This window comes from Perna viridis, chromosome 6 (assembly GCF_037379345.1).
Source record: "Perna viridis isolate PV_CMFRI_1.1 ecotype Kerala chromosome 6, ASM3737934v1, whole genome shotgun sequence".
In the NCBI taxonomy this organism is placed as follows: Eukaryota; Metazoa; Mollusca; class Bivalvia; order Mytilida; family Mytilidae; genus Perna; species Perna viridis.
In genome coordinates this window covers 39,479,984-39,500,082 of record NC_142450.1, presented here as the reverse complement: position 1 = coordinate 39,500,082, position 20,099 = coordinate 39,479,984, and the positions used below count along the sequence as shown (strand labels likewise).

Below are 20,099 nucleotides of genomic sequence, written 5' to 3'. Positions count from 1 at the left end.
TTTCGCAAGTTGTGGTTCTTCCAGATTGTCATGGAACAGTTGAGATGCCATTTTTACATTTTATTCATTTTACAAATCATACCTTATACAAGTTCCTTAACTAAAGTGTTTTTCTTGACATTTGAAGTAAAGTTTCTGTTTACAATAGTCTGTGCTACAGCTTCCGGTCTGTGATATGGTTCTTATTTATATATTTTTTTTAAAACTAAATGATCTTCGTTTTTTATTGTGCTATATGAATTTTCTTAGCTCATAGTCAGTTACACAAATTATTTCACATAAAATTTGTGTGACTTTCAACCGTATAGACTAAAAAGAAATTGAGTACACGTGAAATTTATGTGAATTGACCCTTTGAGTGAACTTTCATCTGAACATATCACATGAAGTTCACACAAGCAATATATTCCCAGGCATGGATCCAAGGACTGGCGTGCCAGGCATACGCCCCCTCTAAATCGGTAAGAAAAATTTTTTTACCACAAGTTTCACCCCATAATATTTTTTTGCTTTCCTTTGCATGGCATTTAATTCAATTAACGCCCCACTAAACTCAAATCCTGGATCCCCCCTGATTCCTGTGTATATAAAATACAAACAAGTACATAATAAATTATGTTTTATTTCCAACATTCATTATCACAATATATAAAAGGTTTTTAGTAGTAATAAATAGACATTTTATCAGATGGTTACTAAAGTAAACAACCCACACATGTATGATATCAAGTTACTGTGTAGATCTATCATGTCAGTCTGCACCTCTACCAGAAAATTTTCCTTTTTTTTTTTTTTTTTACAAAATGTGCCATACAATAATACAAAAAATAATTTTAAAAGATTTACATGTTTGACAAAATCAATTACTTTACTGGAAGTAAATACAGAATATAGTCAGTTATATTCTAAGGATGGACAGAAGAGATACAGGACTGTTTGGCACATTTTTTTTCTTCTTCATTTTGTAATCTACTCTATTAAACAACAACTATACACGTAACAATGAATCTACAGTTGGCTTGTTTGATTGTTCAGAAGGCAAGCGGAAGGCCTCAACGCCATTCTATATCCTGTTGCATGGTCACATGCTAATAACAAATGTCAAGATTTAATCTTGTAAGTTAGCCCTATGACGCAGCTAATATACACAACATGAAAGCACAAATTTGTAGGTCGAAGGTTCACCACTGAATAGCCCAAATATGAAAATTATCACACTTCATTGTATTCCCAAGTCTTGATTGACTTAGAATGACTGTATCTCCTCATCCCTGAAGTATATATACAATAATATAGCCAACAGACAGCTATATAGGCTTACATATACCAGAGATCAACATTCACAAGTAAGGTAGAAGATGTCATTAATGCCCAAACTAGTAACTACACTAAACTGGCAGTAATCAAGGCTATGTAAGTGGTGTCCTTCACCTGTAATTTACTTCCTGGTTTGACAGGAAGGTATCTCTAAATTTTGTAAGTACAGGATCTCAGATATATACATATAATTTTGCAACAAAAATAGCATAGCACTGTTTTTTTTTCAAATTCATGTAGCTTAACAAGGATTTCAACTAGTCAAAATGAGGAGTGTATATAAATTATTGGTCTTCCATTTTAGTCAACTATTCGAGTATTTTTGTGATAATTACTTTCAACACAGATGATTGTCAAAATTTTATCAAGTACAAAAAAAGCAAAATACTTTATATTTTCGTCATCAAGAATTGATAATAACCTTTTGACAATTTGGATTAATCACTGGTGAGGTCAGATCTCTAATTCCATACCTAAAAAAGTTATCAATACATATTTGAATCACTGTACTTTTTCAATATACTTTTCTCATGAATGAAATGATCAATTTCACTTTAAACTGTTTAAAGAGGTAGACCTAGGGTAAGGGACACAACTCTTACAAATCATTAGAATGTTTCTACTAACCATTTTACAATAACCTCATGTAAGCATCAAAGTAACTTGGACATTTCATTCTGATTCAAAGAAAAGCTTAAAAGGCTTAGGTGAAATTGAATATGATACAGACATATCACTGATTTCAAGAGTAATGTCCTTTACAATAGGTCTACTTCCTTAACAAACCATAAAAACAAACATTAATAATAAAATTTAAGATCATATAAACACAGTAGGTAATTTAAGTTGGAAAGATTACTTGTACTCACTACTCTATAAATCCAAAAAATAAACACAATCAAATGGAAAAATATCAACAAAGGTGTTTGTACCCTACTTTGAAAATTTATGAACAAAACCACCATCAAGGCAAAACACTGCCACTGAACTGTAACTAAATGTAAGAATTTTTGGAACTACATTAACAGTCAGCTCTGTCCATACCCGTATCAGAAAGTCTAATGCATCAATTCGTAATCTCATATCATTAAGCAGTCCAGCATAAAGGCATCCATCTCACGCAAAAAAAAACAAATCACATATATAACCTCTAACACATTGTATCAATGTGTCTAAAATTAAATTTTATACAACGCACCGATTGAAATTTAGGCTTAGCTTTCAAAATCACACTATTTTTATGCATCAATAATTAAGTTGCTAATACAGTAAGATCCATGGAATTTCATTTTTGAAATGAAAGAGCTAAAATACATTGTATTCAGTGGTTTATGAAGCAAAAGTAGCTCATTTACAACAATGCATTCAAATTCTAGTTAAAACTTTCACAAGTCAAAAATATAATTAAATCAATTTTGACTCCAACAAAAAAAATGTTTTTCTTTTTTCAATTAAGAATGATATGTGTAGAGAGTGATAAAATCTACAGGAAGACAATGGGTATTAATTTGCACCATAAAAAATTATGCTATCAAGATAATCACACCAATTCTGCCTATAATTTTCTCTTATTTGTCACATCACTGGATTTTATAGTTTAGTGTGTGAACCCAGTATCACCCATATTTTAGCACTATAGACCAAATTAAAAGAATGTAGAATTTTCTTTCCGGGTTTTACTACAATACTTTTTCATAAAATCAGTTCAATAGTCTGGTATACATTTCCCACGGATTAAGGATGAGTGTCATACTGACATGACAAATGGAGAAAAAATCTTGTACATCATAACAAATACGTTTTAAATACAATGCAGACCTCATTTATATGAAGAATTAGCAATCCTGTCCCTGCACTATATAATTTAAAGTTCATGAATGTCAGATTCATTAATTATTGACTTATAACTGCTTACTACTACACATCTTTTGTTCGTAAGTTTGCTATCTAACAGAACATGTTATTCATCTTCCACGTAGAAATACTTTAAAACAGTATATCCATACACACAATACCATTCTACCACACCTCACGTTAATCTCATCTTTGTAAATAAAAAATAACTTCTTTGTCAACAGACATTCATTCAGTTAAAACAAGTTAGAACATTGAAGACTTAATCTGAAGATATAGGGAACACTTGTAACTATGATAAAAATAAATACTGATCAAGGTGATGGGAATGTTTGGGATGAGATATTGCTAAATATTCATTAAATAACTATGTTAAATGACATTTAATAATCTTAGAAAATTCAAAAATTTATAATTTAGAAAAATCTTTAAAAAAGGTGCTGATCTAAGCTAAAGAAAATCCCAACTTCCTCACAAAAAAGATCTTCATTGTCCCAAACTTGTAATAAACACACATCATTAATCAACTTTCACAACGGGGTAAAATAGTATCACTTTTGAAAGACTTTATCACAGGTATCCATGGCCATGCTCTGCATCATCGACCATAAAGACTAGAACACATCCTCCACTTCATGTCATATGCTGCATCACCGCCCGTAATGCATACAACAGTTCTCCTTGTAATCGTGCTTCCAGTAGCATAAGGTTCACATGGACCTAAAATAGAAAAATAGCTACACTTAGAACATTGTCATTATTATATAGATAACTGTGTCTTATCAACTTTGTGTTGAATATATTGATAAATTATGAAGGAAATCTATGCAATAAATAGGTTAATCCATTGGTTATCGTGAATAACCAAAATATGATCACTTATGCCAAGAGCACTTGAAGATTTAACTTGTGTGCCGAACAAGTTCTGTTCACTCATTAATCTAGGCATTCTTTGACACTTGTGATATAATTTTGGTTATTCAATCTTTCCATTTAATTATCCTATTATTATTCTTTAAGATAATTTACCTGAATACAATACTTTAGAAGAAAATAACATTGTGAATGATGACCACCAACATGGTAAATCTGTTTTCACCATTTTTACAATAAACAGCCTACATAACAATACCTCAATAAATGTTTGCAGTATTTTTTTGGTTCTTAGAAACCCTAAAAAAAAATGATGAACTGATGAAAAAACCTTGAACTTTGCATAAAAATAGAATGTACATTTTGTGCCATACTTACTTTTTCTGAGTGTCTAAACTCCTGCATACATGAATCATAATCCTTTTTGGTCAGTCTCTCAGGGTAACATGTCACAGTTTTAATGTATGATTTTAAATTTTTGTCCAACAATTGGTTCACTAATGAGTAGTCAAAATCGTCATGCATGATGCCATAAAGTAAGTGAATATAGTTCCATATGCAGCATCTGAAAGCACTTGTGTCTACATTTTTCACTTTTCCCATTCTGAAAGAGAAATGTTTCTGATATAGCCTGTTATGTTATAGAGTGTTGCTTCCCTTGCCACAATTGATTGCACACAATGTAGTTTTTTTTTCTTTTTTGCTTACTGCTTTAGCCATGCAAACTTTTAACCAAGGCATGTGTTTTTTTTTCTGAGTATTTTTCAAAGCACAAAGTAAACTTTTATAAGTGTATTTTACTAAAGAATGAAATGACCTGAGTACAAAGAATTGACTATGAATAGTCTTAATGAATTTGAAGTTTAAGTACTTACGTGTAGTAGGTTAAATTAATGGCAATGTTAAATCTTTCTTCTAAATAACTGCCAACATCACTTAACAATCTGTTAGCTAATGAGAATCCATGATCCTCCCAGTTATAGTCTTGTGCACGAAATGTTGAAATAGAGTCAATATTGTCTCTCTTGGCAAAATCTTGATAACAAAACTCAACATCATCCACATATTTCAGAGCTTCAACTCTCGGTGAAGGAATTGAGGAATTAATCACTAAAAACAGTAAAGAATTGATAAAATTGCTACATTAAAACTGAAACATATATATAATATACATTTGTACTCAAATATTTGGACATATTTTAGTGAAGTCCAAGTTGCTCATTCACTTTTGTTGCTTTGTCATATTATTTTGGTTGTTTTATGTTCTTTGTTGTGTGTGTCTGTGTTCCCTGTCTGGTCTTTGTCCCTGGATTACATTCTTTTGATTTCCACTAGCATCTTTTTTCCCTTGATTACTCTTTACTATGCATCTTAATTTTTGTCTGTATTCTTGTTTGTCCTTGTCTGCTTGTTCTCAAACATGTTTTTGCCCATGGTCTTCCCATTTTTAATATCCTTCCTTTTCATTTGTGCTTCACTCCCAACTCATATGAAGGTATATTAAAGGAAAGTATCTCAATTACTATGTTACATGTACATGTACTGGTGATGATTCAGTTTTCCAGTCCAGTGTCTGGTTTCATGAAAATTCTCAAATTGAGTCTTTCCTCTTCTTAAACTTAAAATTTTGACCCATCATTGAAAGGAAACACTCAGGAATGGGGAAATTCTCAAAACTGAGATTCTTTTATGAAACCCAGGCCCAATCTCTTTCCCATTTATCCTTAATTCCATCCCTTACTTACATTCAGCACTCTGATTTTCTATTGTTTCAAATCTTTTAAGTCTTTCTTCCTCAGTTGGTTCATCTTCCTCCTCTTCCTGTAACTGTTTCATTCTCTCCATAATCTCACTAATTTTTACTTCAGGTTCAGATCTCTGTAAAACATATGGGTATGAATATAGATGATAGAAACTTAGATTGATTAAACAACTCTACCTTACCAAGTGCCAACTAAACAAAAACTAACTTCAGATCTTTTGTTTCATAACTTAATCATTTTATAGTAAAGCAGATTTATAATGGTGCTGATGCTGCACACCTGACATTACAATTATTACATAATGATTAACTATGCAATTATGGATATACTAGTATCTCTATGTGGGAAATTAATTTTTATTAGAATGCACTGCTTTTTTCTTTAAGTTTAATCTACTAAGCTATGCTATTGGTCAATGTTCAAATGAAAATTCCAGAGAGCACACTGGTATGCATACCTAAACATTTACTCATGGAGTTCTTATAGAAAGATTGTGAGAATGATGAAGCAGTTTTCATACTTGATAGACATTCCATACATAAAAAAAATTCAAACAGAATCATTGAAAAAGATAAAAGTACAAAACATGGTAGAATAGACTTTCTAATTGCACATATTAATAGCTCCTGTTTCTATGTTATTTGTTCTCTATCACGTTTTAAAAATATATCTTTATCTTCAGCTGATAGCTCAATCACCTTCATTATTTATATTAGATAATTTTCAAATACTAAGTTATCTATCAGAATTTCAGACTGAAACACCTACATTTTTATGATGAAATAAATGATTTATCAATGACTGCAGTGATATAAGCTGCTTAGATAAGCATTTAAAAATAAATCTCTAGGTGAACTCCTCACATTAACTTACAAGTGATTATAAAAGTGTCATATATTTTAGACATCTAAAAATAAAACAAATGTAGCAATTTTCCCACATCCAAAAATAAATTAGTGCAATGCATTGTCTATGTATGTATACTGCTTCACATTTAATATGACAGAGAACTCCTATGCTTCCAATGGCATACCTGATCAGAATCTGATTCATCCCCCAGGGAGGATCTTCGTGTCCCTGGTCCTCCATTATGGTCCAATTCATTCCGTACCCCACATCCATATACAAAGCTACACATAGCATGGAAATGAGCCATCAGACAGATAGCTTGCATTAGTTCTGACAGTGACCAGTTATCTTTCCCTCTGGTCAGTTTCTGTAAAACAAAGATTTACATTGTAATAGCCTTCTTACAATGATAACAACAACTCCAATGAACTTAGTGTCAATGTCATGAACAATAATTAAAAAGGGGTAGGAGGTGTGGATATTTAAATTGCTTCATATTAAATGCAAATCTGATTTGATAAATAATTTTGAACATTAAAATACAATTCACCATATGGCATATATTAGTAAGTGCAACTGAAATCTTCATAAAAAATATGTATATACCAGTTACACCAGTCAAACAGCACATGAATATGATTTTATTGCCCGCTCCATGTGTTTATCATTCAGGTGCTCAATGAATCTTCATATAACCAAGGAAACATGTCGCCAACATTTGACTAAGTGTATAATTTTGATGGACAAACTTCCCTGACCACTGATCAATCTTGAGATCAAGACATCAATCTGTCATATGTCCATAGGCTAAATATCACTATGGAACAAGGTCAAGGATGTCAACAACTGCATACATCAAACATGTTTGTAACTGATTCTTTTTTATGTAGTTCTGAGTAACTCTACCCAGTCTGATAAAATTCTCTAATGCTTAAAATTAAGGGGCAGCAACTCTTGTTCTAGTATGGACTTAAACTTTTGAATACAAAACATACTTCTATATGAGACTTGTTTATCAACCAGGGTTGGTGTGCCATCATTTTGTTCAATTCAAATAAGTTCCGTAATTTTGTAGGGATGTGGTTCGGTCCTTTCAACCAATCAGGATCTCCATTCTGTAGAATAAAATCTTCTTCTTGAAGGTGAATTAAGTATGTACACTGATGTCGTGATGCAGCCTGAAAAGACAACCAAGAGTTCAAAAACTGTTAAACATACAAGTACCAGTTTTTCACAATTTTTCTCTAGTCCTGTAGCTGATTTCACAGAAAGAATTGTGTGTATAATTACATGTTCATTTAGTTGAAAGTACTGACATCATCACAGAAATGTAGCATTGTGGTGTCATTACTTGAGATTCTTTTACAAATACATTGTACAACTTTTTGTGAAATCATCCAGAACTAGTTCCTTCCCTTCATTTACATTAACTTAAAAGACTGCACTTAAACATTAAATAATTAACTTTCAGGGGCACACCTCATGTTCTGGTAATCACAATACATATTTACCAGAAACTTTAAAATTTAAAGTGACAAAAGTACATGATTAAGTCTTCCGTAATCAGTCAAGCTTAGAAAGTTATAACGGCCTGTCATGTATTGGCGACATACATAGTGAGATCACAGTGTGATCAATATCATTCCATGCAAATGAGAAGGTAAACCCATCATACCACTATCTCTTTTCAAAAAAGGTATTCTAAAGTTCAAAATAATTAACACAGGAAAGTCACCTGTTAGACAACCTGTTCCTCTAAATCCTATTGTTTGTTTTCATTGTGCTTAAGACACAAATATATTTCAAATGAAGTGAACATCAGAGGTGTCAATAACAGTGGGATAAATAACAAGTCAGCACAGAACAAAAAATGTTTTCATTAAGTTTTACTTGTACATGTATTAAGAGCCGAAAGATACATGTACATATTTAATTTACTGACACAACAAATGATCTAGTAGTCAGCCAGAAGTTAATTCAAACTCTTAACTACATGAAGTTAATTTAATATTATCTCATTTTTGTGGTTTTGCGGTTTCATTGCAATACATGTTTATAATTCATTCATAACCAAACCTTCAAATCATATGATGTACATTTAAGTGATAAAACATGCAATCCTAAATTATTATCTAAGTACATTTACTTCACCCACTTAATAAAGTTTATTTTTTTTATCAATCAAAATGCTTTTCTTAAATGTTCTATATATTTTTTATTGCCAAAAACATAATTATCAAAGCATATCCTTTTACATATATATATGTAACATCAATTTAAGCTAAGAAAAAATAATTAACTTTACCATAATGGCAATGTAGTGTCTGTAATGGAAGGGAAGAGGGCCATCTCCACGAAGTAAATATTGTTGTGTCCGCAAGAAACCCTCTAAATATGATGGATGAAAGCTCATAAGCTGAGTCATATGATCCAAGCGGTTATTTTGAAGAAATTGGTCGATGAATATCATTTGAGTCTGAAAAAAAAAGACACATGTACAAATGTATGATGAATATATATTTTTTTTTTAAATAATAAGATGAAGGTAGATCAGGATATACATGTACATGTTTGACATAGTTATGATGTCACAACTTATCACCCACGTTTCCTCTGTAAGGCCACATTAAAATAAAATTTGTTTTAGAAAGGGTTCAGTGTTAGTAGACATTTATATTTTGTCCCAGCCTTTCAAATGATTTATTCTGATCACTAAAAGATCATAAATTGTGCTACAAAAATTTCTTCATAAATTTTTAGGGTCAACATAAATAAAAAAGAGGTACAAATTATTGGGGTCAGAAATGCACAGCACCAAGGAAGAACTTTTTTAACAATGACCATACATGTACATATTGTTTCATCACCTCAAAACCTTCTCAACCTGAAGACTTATTGAAAAAACAAACAGTGAGATAATTTAATCCTAAGGAAACCGGATAACAATTGTTTAGATTATACAAGCAGTTATGTAACTTTGTTCCAATTTTTAATATTATTAGCAATAAGCTTTCTTGACAATCTGGCTCTATTTAGAAATTCCTTTGTATTGGTTATCATAAAGAGATAAAAATGTGAAATAAAATCATCAATATTAAAACTGTCAGCTGGTTTAATTAAGGGATAATTTAATTAATATCCCTAACACGTTCTGTCAGGCATACACAACATATCACCTGTCATGAACTGACTGTGACAAATTCACAGTGCAATGTCTCACATAATATAATGCTACAAAGTGGTTTTCTTTGGAGGTTTCATTTAATGAGACTAGATAATTTATTTCCGGTTAATACATGAAATTATGAGACAAATGATAAAATAATAAGAAATGGTGCAAAAACAATAAATCCCCATATGTTGATTGGATGTTGTAACTACACACTACATTCACTCAGAATCAATTTCTAATTCAGTAAGATCTACATTTTGTATTTCAAAGCCAAATTGTCTTATATAATATCTGTCATGTCAACATGATTTCAAAAATTCAGAATTGCTATATTTTTGTATCTAATTCATGTACATTATTCACTGATATTAGTGCAATTCTAATAAACTGCATTGTATCATAACAATCTTGAGAGAAAATTGACATAAAATAAAAAAAATTGTTTTACCTTTTTTGATTTTAGATCCTCCAATTTTAACATCATTTTGCAAAGTAAAATATGACTTCCTTGAAAAGAGGAAATTAACCCAACACAAGTCTCCCTCTAACACACTCCCCTATTACATGTATAACATCCTCTTCATGAGATTAATGGAAAGTAAGTTTCATCAGCTATATATACTGGTGTTGCATCACCCTATCATCTACCCTAATGTGGGGGTTGCATCAGCATATTTACAATTGTACCTCAGCTATTCATTGATTAGTTTTACCTGTATTGACTACATTGTATTTAATTTTTACACCTGAGTAAGATTACATGGGATTTAAATCTAGTTAAGACTAGATATGAATGCCCCAGTATTTATTTTACTGGTTCAAAGGAATTTTTAATTACAAGGCTTTTGTTTATTTTACAGATTGTTCCACAAAAAAAATATTATATTTAATCTTTAGTATTGTATAATTAAGACATAAAGACATATTATTATCCCCTCATTCACATGTTTAGATCTTTATTGTAATAGTTTAGTAAAAAAGTTTATTATAAAGAAATCATACATATATTTTCCCCAGTTTTCCGTTTAACAGACAGATGGTATTGATCAAACTGACTAGTAGAAAACCTATTTAGAACCTTATGTAACATGTGCAAGATGTATTTATAAAAAAATAGCTATAACAATTTTTATCATCACAGCTGATAACAGTCCATTTAATAGTTAACAGCAAAAGTACAACAACTTTAAACTTACATATAAAATACTGAGGTTTCATTACTTGTGCATGGTAGAACCTCTTAATGATGGATTTCGCTTCCAATTTTGTTATTTTTTATTATTTAGATCTTCCTATATATTTGATTCTAATGCTGCTGATGAGAGGTTACCTCTTGAAACATGTGAACAGCATATAGAAATTTGCAAACTATGTGATTGGTATTTTACGTATTTTGTATCCATAGGACAACCATGGACGAGAGAAATTTTATTTTTATTATTTTGCAACATGTACATGTATCTAAAATTAAAAAAAAAAGTAAATGCAAAACAAAGATTTTCATTTTACAACAAGAACATACTGAGAACTATTCAGAATGATTATAGAGACATAAAAAAACCCCTCCAAATCATATTTTTTTAAGTAAAATAATACAAGTAGTTGTTCATGCTATGCATTAAAAAAATCTTGAATAATAAAGAACAAAGACAGAAGTATTTTTATGCAAGGATCCATACCTGATCTTCCTTTGTGTTGACTGGTATAATCTGAAAGAAAATGAAATTTTTGTCACTAAAATCAATTGCACTAATGACAAATTAAATATATTATCAAAAAATAAATTTCATTATTTAAATAACCCTTTTACCTAATCATACATTCAAAAAAAGATTCCTACAGCCTTCATATATAAAATCTTAAGGATAAAGAGTACCAAAAAAATACTTCGCCTTCTGGTACAAAATTTATATATATATCTATCTATATATTCTATAAATTCAACTACTGTATACATATATATAGATAACGGATTGTCAATTAAAAAATCATAGTAAAAAACTGCCAATCAACTATATCCACAAACAAACCCCAGTGATAAGTACTGATAAAAGGAAAGGGTCCAGTTCACTGACAAAAAAAACGATTTTTCTTTGTTATGATCATATTTAACCGTTATTTCTAGCGGACACATGCCGGGACCACAGAGGGGCACCTGTCACACCTATCAAAACCAACGGCCAATGCATGAACCGACATCAACACGAGTCTGTTTATGTACAACCCCCATGAAATATATAAAAGAATTGCAATCATTAAAGGCATTTTTAAAAATCAGTCCTACCTCTTTAAGCACCATTGAGTCATTTTTCTGTAAACGTGATTTTTTCCGTGTATCTTGCAAATTTTTATTCCGATTGCACATGCCACAAAAGGGTAATATCACTGAAATAGGCTCCGTATTGCCGTTAATGAGATCAAAGTTAAAACTGCAAGTGCAATTATCCAATTTATTCGATAAATCAAACATTTATGTGTGTGTCGTTCGGCAGTTTTGAATGAAATAACACAGCTGATAAGTTTTTCCACAATAAAGTCAATATATGCAAATTTATTCATGTAGCCTTTAACCTAACACAAACAACCAACCGCTTTAAAGATACGCATCACATGGTTAAAAATTTTCCACTCAGCAGAACTAAACAAAACAATATCAACAGATAGAAATGAGACAAAAATAACATTTTTATGTTAATTTGAAGATGTATTATTAAAACTGTGGATGATAGAATGAAATAATAGCACAAACCACTCTTGGAAGCCACAAATAATGATGTCGGTCCTGAAATTATTTTTAGAAAACCTTTCACCTTTTGTACAGTTTTGATTGGTTGGATAAGGAGGTGTGTTTAAAGTAACCTTCACCTTCCAAAGGAACAACGTGCTGTTGTAAACAAAATAAGCATAATTTTTGCGCAACTCAATAATAAAAGAAACTACAGAATTTTAAGCCTACGTGCAAGGTTAAATTAACTCGTGCACAGAAACCTTTCCAAAAAATAAAGTACATTATACAAAACATACTCTTTTTAATTAACTCCTTAGGACAACAGTAATACAAATATTACACTATAATAATAAAATTTAGTTCCAGCACAAAATGACAGAAAGGGTTAATCTCAAAAAGTGGCAAAAAAGTCTCTATTATGATTTATCTCAAAATGTATAAAAAAAAAATTCAAACATAAAAGCACAAGGAGAAACTACTTTTGGCCACTATAATGACCCTTGTTTTTTCCTGGATAGTGATTTTTGAGTATTTGCTAAGGAGTTCTACACAAAGCCCGACCTTACAGAATGCTAATTATGTTAATCTACTGCCCTGCAGTTAAGACAATTGGGATTATTGATTGAAAAAAAAAAAACAAAAAAAAACCAATTAACTAAGTCAATTGGGATTCTTCCATAATATATCAATAGAAATGGGAATAGAATCTATAATAAGAATAAAATTTTTAAACATTCTAAATTATAAAAATCTTTTAAGAAATTTGGAACTCCAATAAAAAATCAAGGAGTAGACAAGTCAATATAACAAAACTTAAACAACTCAATAAAGTGTTGTACCTTTACAAATAAATCAAAGTGCATAAAAAATAGCCCCTGTGTACATAAAACTCCTCAAATCTCATACCAAGTAAGTTAGTTAATATCCCAGAGCAAAACATAAAATAAAGTGAATTGGTCATTCAAAATATCCCCAGACCTTTCAGGTAACAAATGATGTACAAATACTGATTGTGAGACAAACCCCAAGGCTACAAACTAAAGCATTTATTTCAAGTTGTTTAGATAAGCAAAAGAAAAAAAAAGTTTGACATTAACTTAGATTTAAACAAAGTTCAAGTACTAAGTTGGTGAAGCTTCACTAGTAACTATCGGTAGTACATTAATGTACTTTTAACACTATGCTGTTGCATTCCTAGGCACACAATTAAAATGTACATTGTTTAAATGTTTTACATAATTTGACACATTGTTCAACTCCTATTTTCTTCTATTAATTTCACTTTTATTCTCATGAAGCTTGAAATCTCAAGGTTTTATTTTTTTATCACTTACATGTAAAAGAATGCAAAGAAAACATTTTGATCAAAATCATATCATAAGATAACATTTCAAAAATCCATCATCTTGTTATCTTCCAGTTATAAACACCCATCTCAGTTTTAAATGTATTGAAGTCAAAATTCAGGTGCAACTGGAATAAAAAAAAATAGGGCAATAATGGAACATTAACTGATATCCTACAAAATGTGGTAGCAAAATGTTCAAAATGGTCTAACTCGAAAACTACATTTTGGATTTTGCTGAATAAATGAACTTAACCTGTATTTTATATAACTAAACAATTGTGCAACATTAAAAAAATATCATTGATCCATTCTTAACTTATCATCTGGAAACAGTCGGGGGACGGACAGATGGATTGACACACAACTTTTCCAAGGTACTGCATAATATATAGCCAGTAGGATGTTAAAAAATAAGTTCCAATTTAAGTCTGAAAATTATACCACAATTAAGTTGGCATCTTCCAAACAATTTCAAGCAACCTCAGTTTCATGAAAACAAGTGATTGGTATTATCATAGCTGTATAACCCATCTATCTGATCAGACCATATTACATAGGACCAAAATAAAGACTCTACTGGTAACATGTTTATTTAAACATAACTGGTGAAGCATTGATTCTGCCAAAGGCACTGACCACCCAGATACACTGATGTAATGTAATAGTCACTAAATAAAAAGCCATATGTATGGCCAGGAGTGGATGTCATTTAGTTCATAAAGGGCACTTAATTGATACCAGTAATTTTAATTTTCCTTCAAATCAAATAAGCCGTTTACTGAACGAGTGTTACAAAACTACTTAAGAACTTAGTAATTGACTACAGAACTTGATAATCAATGTATGCATCAAGAGTCCTCATGCCTTCAAATCATTTTGCCCTTTAAAGAGAAAACCCTTTTTTGCAATATAAATGCTGTGATGTTTATCTCTGCATTGTCCTGTTACTCTTTTGTAGAAATTTATCTATTTTAAATAAGACTGCTGGACACTTGAAATCATTTCTTGAAAAGGAGAGATTTGGAAATATTCTTTCCGCATTAGAACTCCATTTCAATAAAATATGAATTTCCAGAATAGGGTTTCTTATTCTGTCAAATTTTAATTAGGGTAACAACTGCTGAACATTAATGAGAACAAAAAAAATGAAAATTTCTATCTGGGGACTTCTACCAAGATCATTGCACATATCCATCTCAAAACTTCATGAAGCACAGTTTTGACATCACAAATACACTGCACATCCTCCATGTATCCAGCTCTGTCCTTCCTCACACACAAACCTGTCATACATGTAATACATGAAGTTCTACCAGTATTTTGATATTAACTACATGAATTACATGTATGAAGCTCAGCATGGGGGCCAGCAGGTGCATTGGTCCCAACAGCTGTCATGGTAGGCTTTAATTTGTTATGTCACTGTTTGACAGTTTACTCTGTTGTCTTGCTTCAATGTAAATCATTCAGAGTAATTGCTTTTGATGAATTGTGTAATTTTCACACATTTTTTCACAGTGAAGGCAAGTTTAACGGGTTTAAGGGGACACACCAACTCCTTATAAAGATCAATATGTAATTTAAAGAATACTCTAAAATTTATTCAATCATTAGGTGTTAATTGAGAATATAATTTTCTGGAGATCATTTGCAGTCTTACCCTATATTTACTGAGAAAATTGTGCTCACAGAAAAAAACATTCTGGTATCAATATGACATCAAATGTAAAACAGGATCAAAAGAAAAAAATATTTGTTCTAACTTAAATATGACAAGACTTAAACTGTGAGATACATTCAACTGCATTGTTGAAACATAGGTGGATGGATAAAACATAGATATGATCCACAGCCATACTGACAAATTAAAACAAAGCAAAAAGTCAGTTTGTATTCCTGAGTTAAAAAAAAATCTATTATCTACAGAGTTTTACAGCTAGTCATTCTGAAATGCTAATATATCTGCCAAATATAGAAATAATGGAATTTTACTTAATTTTCTTTCCTGGTATTTTTCCAGTCTCTCTAAAAAAATCAATGAATACAACCATCAATGTTATCATTATAGAATAAATATTTATTTGTTAATCTCTTTATTCCTGCTTCTCAACCAGTAAAATATACAATGTCTCTTGAATAATTTGTGTTGTGGCATGAAAGAATTAAAGAAAGATTAAAATTGAGATAAGAAGTGAAAGGGGGGGGGGGGTAAACTTATTGCATATTGGAGAAATTAAGGTGGAACAGAGTAGTGGTAACATGACTTATTTCCTAGAACATAATAGGAAAAATCATGAAGTGCTTAAATTTTCCTAGAATTAAAAATTTGATGATTTAAAATAAAAAAAGTATTGTACTGATACAAAACTATCTCAATTTTTTTCAAATGACTCATGCATAATAAAGGTAAACAATTTGACTATAAATCACATTTTTGGTTGAATTTCAGCTTTGATCAAAATCGAAATCAGAAACCCCTTATACTTTATTCCAGTTTGTAAAAAAAATATTGAGATGTGACTTTTTGGATTTATTTTATAGGTACAGTTAATGTCCTTAGCAAACCGTTGTAAAAAGGGTATATTAAAAAAAAAAGTTTTGAAAACAAGGTCAGAAACCTGGTGGAGCATTATCTTCTAAATTTGCAGATAGTTATTGACAAAAAGTGTTGCTTAACGGTCCTGTTTGTCCTTATGTGACATAAATACAGAACTTTAGATAAAAAAAGGTGCTGAGAAAAGCAAAAATGTCACTTAATTCTACAAACCATTAACAAAAATGAAAAAAAATCCAACCTACTTAGTGATATGAAACAGGGAAGGCAGGGGTCAAAATCCATGAAGAAAACTGTAATCTGTAAAGGAAATGTCTAATTGTGCTGTACAACCTAAACAATACTTCTACATGTAAAACACTTCCGATACTAAAAATAGCATCATTATGCAATACAATCAACAGGACAGAAAATCGGTGAGAGTATGAAATAAAATATGTTACAAGAATACTAATTTGCTATTTTCTATTAAACGCAAGGTCTGTCTGGTCTCGCATGTTTTTTTTACTGAAATTTGTTTTTGTCAAATTTCCCTAGTCATTTTTGTCTTCAAAGTTGTCACAAGGGAAAAGATTGTTGCAGCATGATCTCTAATATATAATGGTTTCGATCTTACTACCGACCTCACATTGAATACTGACAGATTCTGTTATGAGTTAAACTAAAAAATTCATACCATCTGATTAAAATTTCAGGCATTTTAGGATATCAGTGATATATGGTAGCACCAAAAAATACAGGTTCACTCAAACATAAAAGTACACGTTTTAGGACTGATAAAAGAGAGACAATAATTAAATTGAATTCATAGAAAATAAGGTCACATGATGCCTAAATGAACTGGATTTGTCCCACTGGAAGTAATACCTATGTCTAATTAACTCCATTCACCTTACACATATAACACCACCCCCTCAGTGCACCAAGTAATTACAACCTTTAATAGCCATTACAATTATATGTATTTAATCACGTAAACAATTGTATTGCCAATAATTATGGACAATAATGGTCACAAACTATGTATCAGGTCAGGGTTTAACAACTTAAAACATCCCCTCACCTGATATCAAACAACATCAAAACCTGCAAGCTGGCATGTTTACTTAATGACCAGTCACTTGATACAAAAATATATCCTCAAGCTAATTATGACAGATTTATGACAGAAATATTGTGTATTACATGAAAGTATGATCTAACTTGTGATTTGGTGGTCAAAATCTGATGACATTGTACAATTATTTTTTATCACTGACTTTCTATTAGAAGATTTTTGCATCTGGGAACCAAATCTTATTATAAATATAGATAAAACAGAAACCTCCCTGTGTAAATGGTAATACACTGATGTAAGTTTTGATAAGGAGTTTTATGTCTGCAGTTTAATGTCTTGACATACTCCATTTGTAAAAATGATTATTGTAGAACATGTATACATGTACAAAATTGATGTTATCTATATTTTGCAGAGAGCATTCTTGCCCCTGAGGCCAAGGATGGTCAATAATATATACATTTTTCCATTAGTCTTCAGTTTCCCATTAAAGTTTTTTAAAGAAAAAAAAAATAACATGCTTACATGTATGTTCTGAGTCTCTATCATAACAAGTGAATGCATATCTTAACACAAGTCTTGAGTTTAACTGTTGTTAGTCTTAAATTTTTTGTGGTTGGTTTTGAATAATAACTCTTTATAAATCTAATATCTGTTAGAAACTTGTGAAAATCTCGTTTTAATCGTCAAGGAGAAAAATTAGGGTTTTGCAACAAGAAACCAAAGCATTGGATAAGAAATCTATCTTTAAAGATAATATTTCTGTCACTAAAGTGTTTGTTTTCTTCTCAAATAAGCCTGCTTTAAATATTCCGCAAAATAACATTGTACATTTACCACAAAATGTCATTTCTATACCATACAAACATGAAACATCTCAGAAACTTATTTACTAAACATAGTATAAGTACGTGGTAGAGAAATAAATGTATTTACTAGACATTTTTTTTATTATAAGCACCCTTAAAATACATGTGTACAACCATAATGACAGTATCTTCTGAAACACTCATATGGTACTACATTTTTCTTACATTATTTAAAACTTTCCTATTAAATTGGGGTAGCATCCTTGAGTATAGACTTAAGTTTCATAGACATTATCATGTTCCTGCTGTAACATAAACTAAATATATGATCAGACCTTCTTCTGTGTACATGAAGTACTAAGAAAACTTTAATGAATGAAATTATTAGGAATGAGTTAATGACAAAAACACAGTTGTCCACAAGCAGTTCAAGCTGCTTTTGACCGCAATACAGCCTTGAATCTCTATCACTACACTATGCATTTAGAGGAAATCCAAAAGAGCTGTGGATATGATATTCTAAATTTATGGAGAGGAAGTTCAAATTTAACTCAATAAAACAAGCTATGTTAACACTTACCTCTGTGTTTGGTATGAAGGAGCTTGGCCCCAGAGTTGATGATTTTGACAGTGAGATCTGTTCACGTTCCTACAAAAAAATACATACAAATTTATAAACAAGATTCTGAACTTAAATATGATCATTGGCACAAAAAGTGGACTAACCAACACAAGGTCAGTGTTACACCTGATTTTTCCTCAGCAACCATTCCCTGAACAGCTGTTAGACAAACTGTCAATCTACTCTCTGTCAATACACAAACCACAGAAATCCCTGATCTAAGGACCCTGACCCTGTCAAACTTCCTAAATGTTAACAGTTACATGCAGTAATAACCAAAGAAAGGTTAATTCTTGTTTTGCAAAATTCAACAGTTTTCTGTTGGAAAAAACAATGAGAAGTGTACTTTCCATTGAATGATTATGTAATATTTCATCAAGGTGTTATTTTGTTCAGATTTTAAAGTTCATCATGGCTGAAAGAGTACTTTAGTTAGCTAGTAGAACTTGAAGCACAGACAATAAAAATAAATATATTTATAAACTTGTACAAGGATGCATTATTATTTAAAGTCAGCATATTACCTGGGAAATTAATAATATCATATTATTAATTTTTTTGTTAAATGAGAACTTAGTGCAAATGGTCTGTCTGTAATATGCATGTTACTTTAAATCAATAACATTAATTACTATCAAATATTCACATCTTGTAAAATATTAAGGAAGGAACCAACTGATTTTTTATGGGGAGAGGGGCAGGGGGCAAGGATAAAATTTTCTATTCTGCCTTTTTATTTTGAGAAAATATAGGTCCTGCCTTTTTTCCCCTTTGGCACAAAGCATCAAAACTCTTTTTTTACATTAGCAAAAAATATAACAAAATAAAAGATCCTGCCTTTTAATTTTTAATCACAGGCTGTCCATCCTGTCTTTTGATTACAAATTTGATCTTAGATCCCCCTCCTAAACATTAAATGGTAGTTTCTCTATTAATTATGGCAAGTCTAGTGTAAACTGTAAGTTAGAGATACTAAAGATCCATTTTAGAAATTGTGTTGCATTGTACATGTACATTTGTAATATACAGGTTTATTGATATTACACAGGACTGAGAAGAAAATTCCCCCTCTTCAACTGTCCAATGTCATCTTAATGTCACAGTTATAATGGAGTATATCAGTTCTAAGTGACAGATTTTATTACAACTTTTC

The 20,099-nt window shown here is 30.9% G+C and overlaps 1 protein-coding gene across 2 annotated transcripts in view; it reads right to left on the bottom strand.

The window, feature by feature from the left end:
- Positions 1-606: 606 nt before the first annotated feature.
- Positions 607-20,099, bottom strand: part of LOC148614912 (sestrin-3-like) — a 34,061-nt gene continuing 14,568 nt past the window's right edge. The window contains exons 3-11 of one of the 2 annotated variants that reach the window (XM_088589433.1): positions 18,905-18,973; positions 11,508-11,537; positions 8,962-9,132; positions 7,652-7,834; positions 6,841-7,023; positions 5,790-5,922; positions 4,920-5,154; positions 4,423-4,648; positions 607-3,891 (exon numbers count right to left, since the gene is read on the bottom strand). In XM_088589433.1, coding sequence (XP_088445559.1) covers positions 3,805-3,891; positions 4,423-4,648; positions 4,920-5,154; positions 5,790-5,922; positions 6,841-7,023; positions 7,652-7,834; positions 8,962-9,132; positions 11,508-11,537; positions 18,905-18,973 — 1,317 coding nt within the window. In that variant the 3' untranslated portion in view covers positions 607-3,804. Of the gene's footprint in view, positions 3,892-4,422; positions 4,649-4,919; positions 5,155-5,789; positions 5,923-6,840; positions 7,024-7,651; positions 7,835-8,961; positions 9,133-11,507; positions 11,538-12,112; positions 12,371-18,904; positions 18,974-20,099 lie in introns of those variants that run through there. The other variant, XM_088589434.1, reaches the window with a different exon arrangement.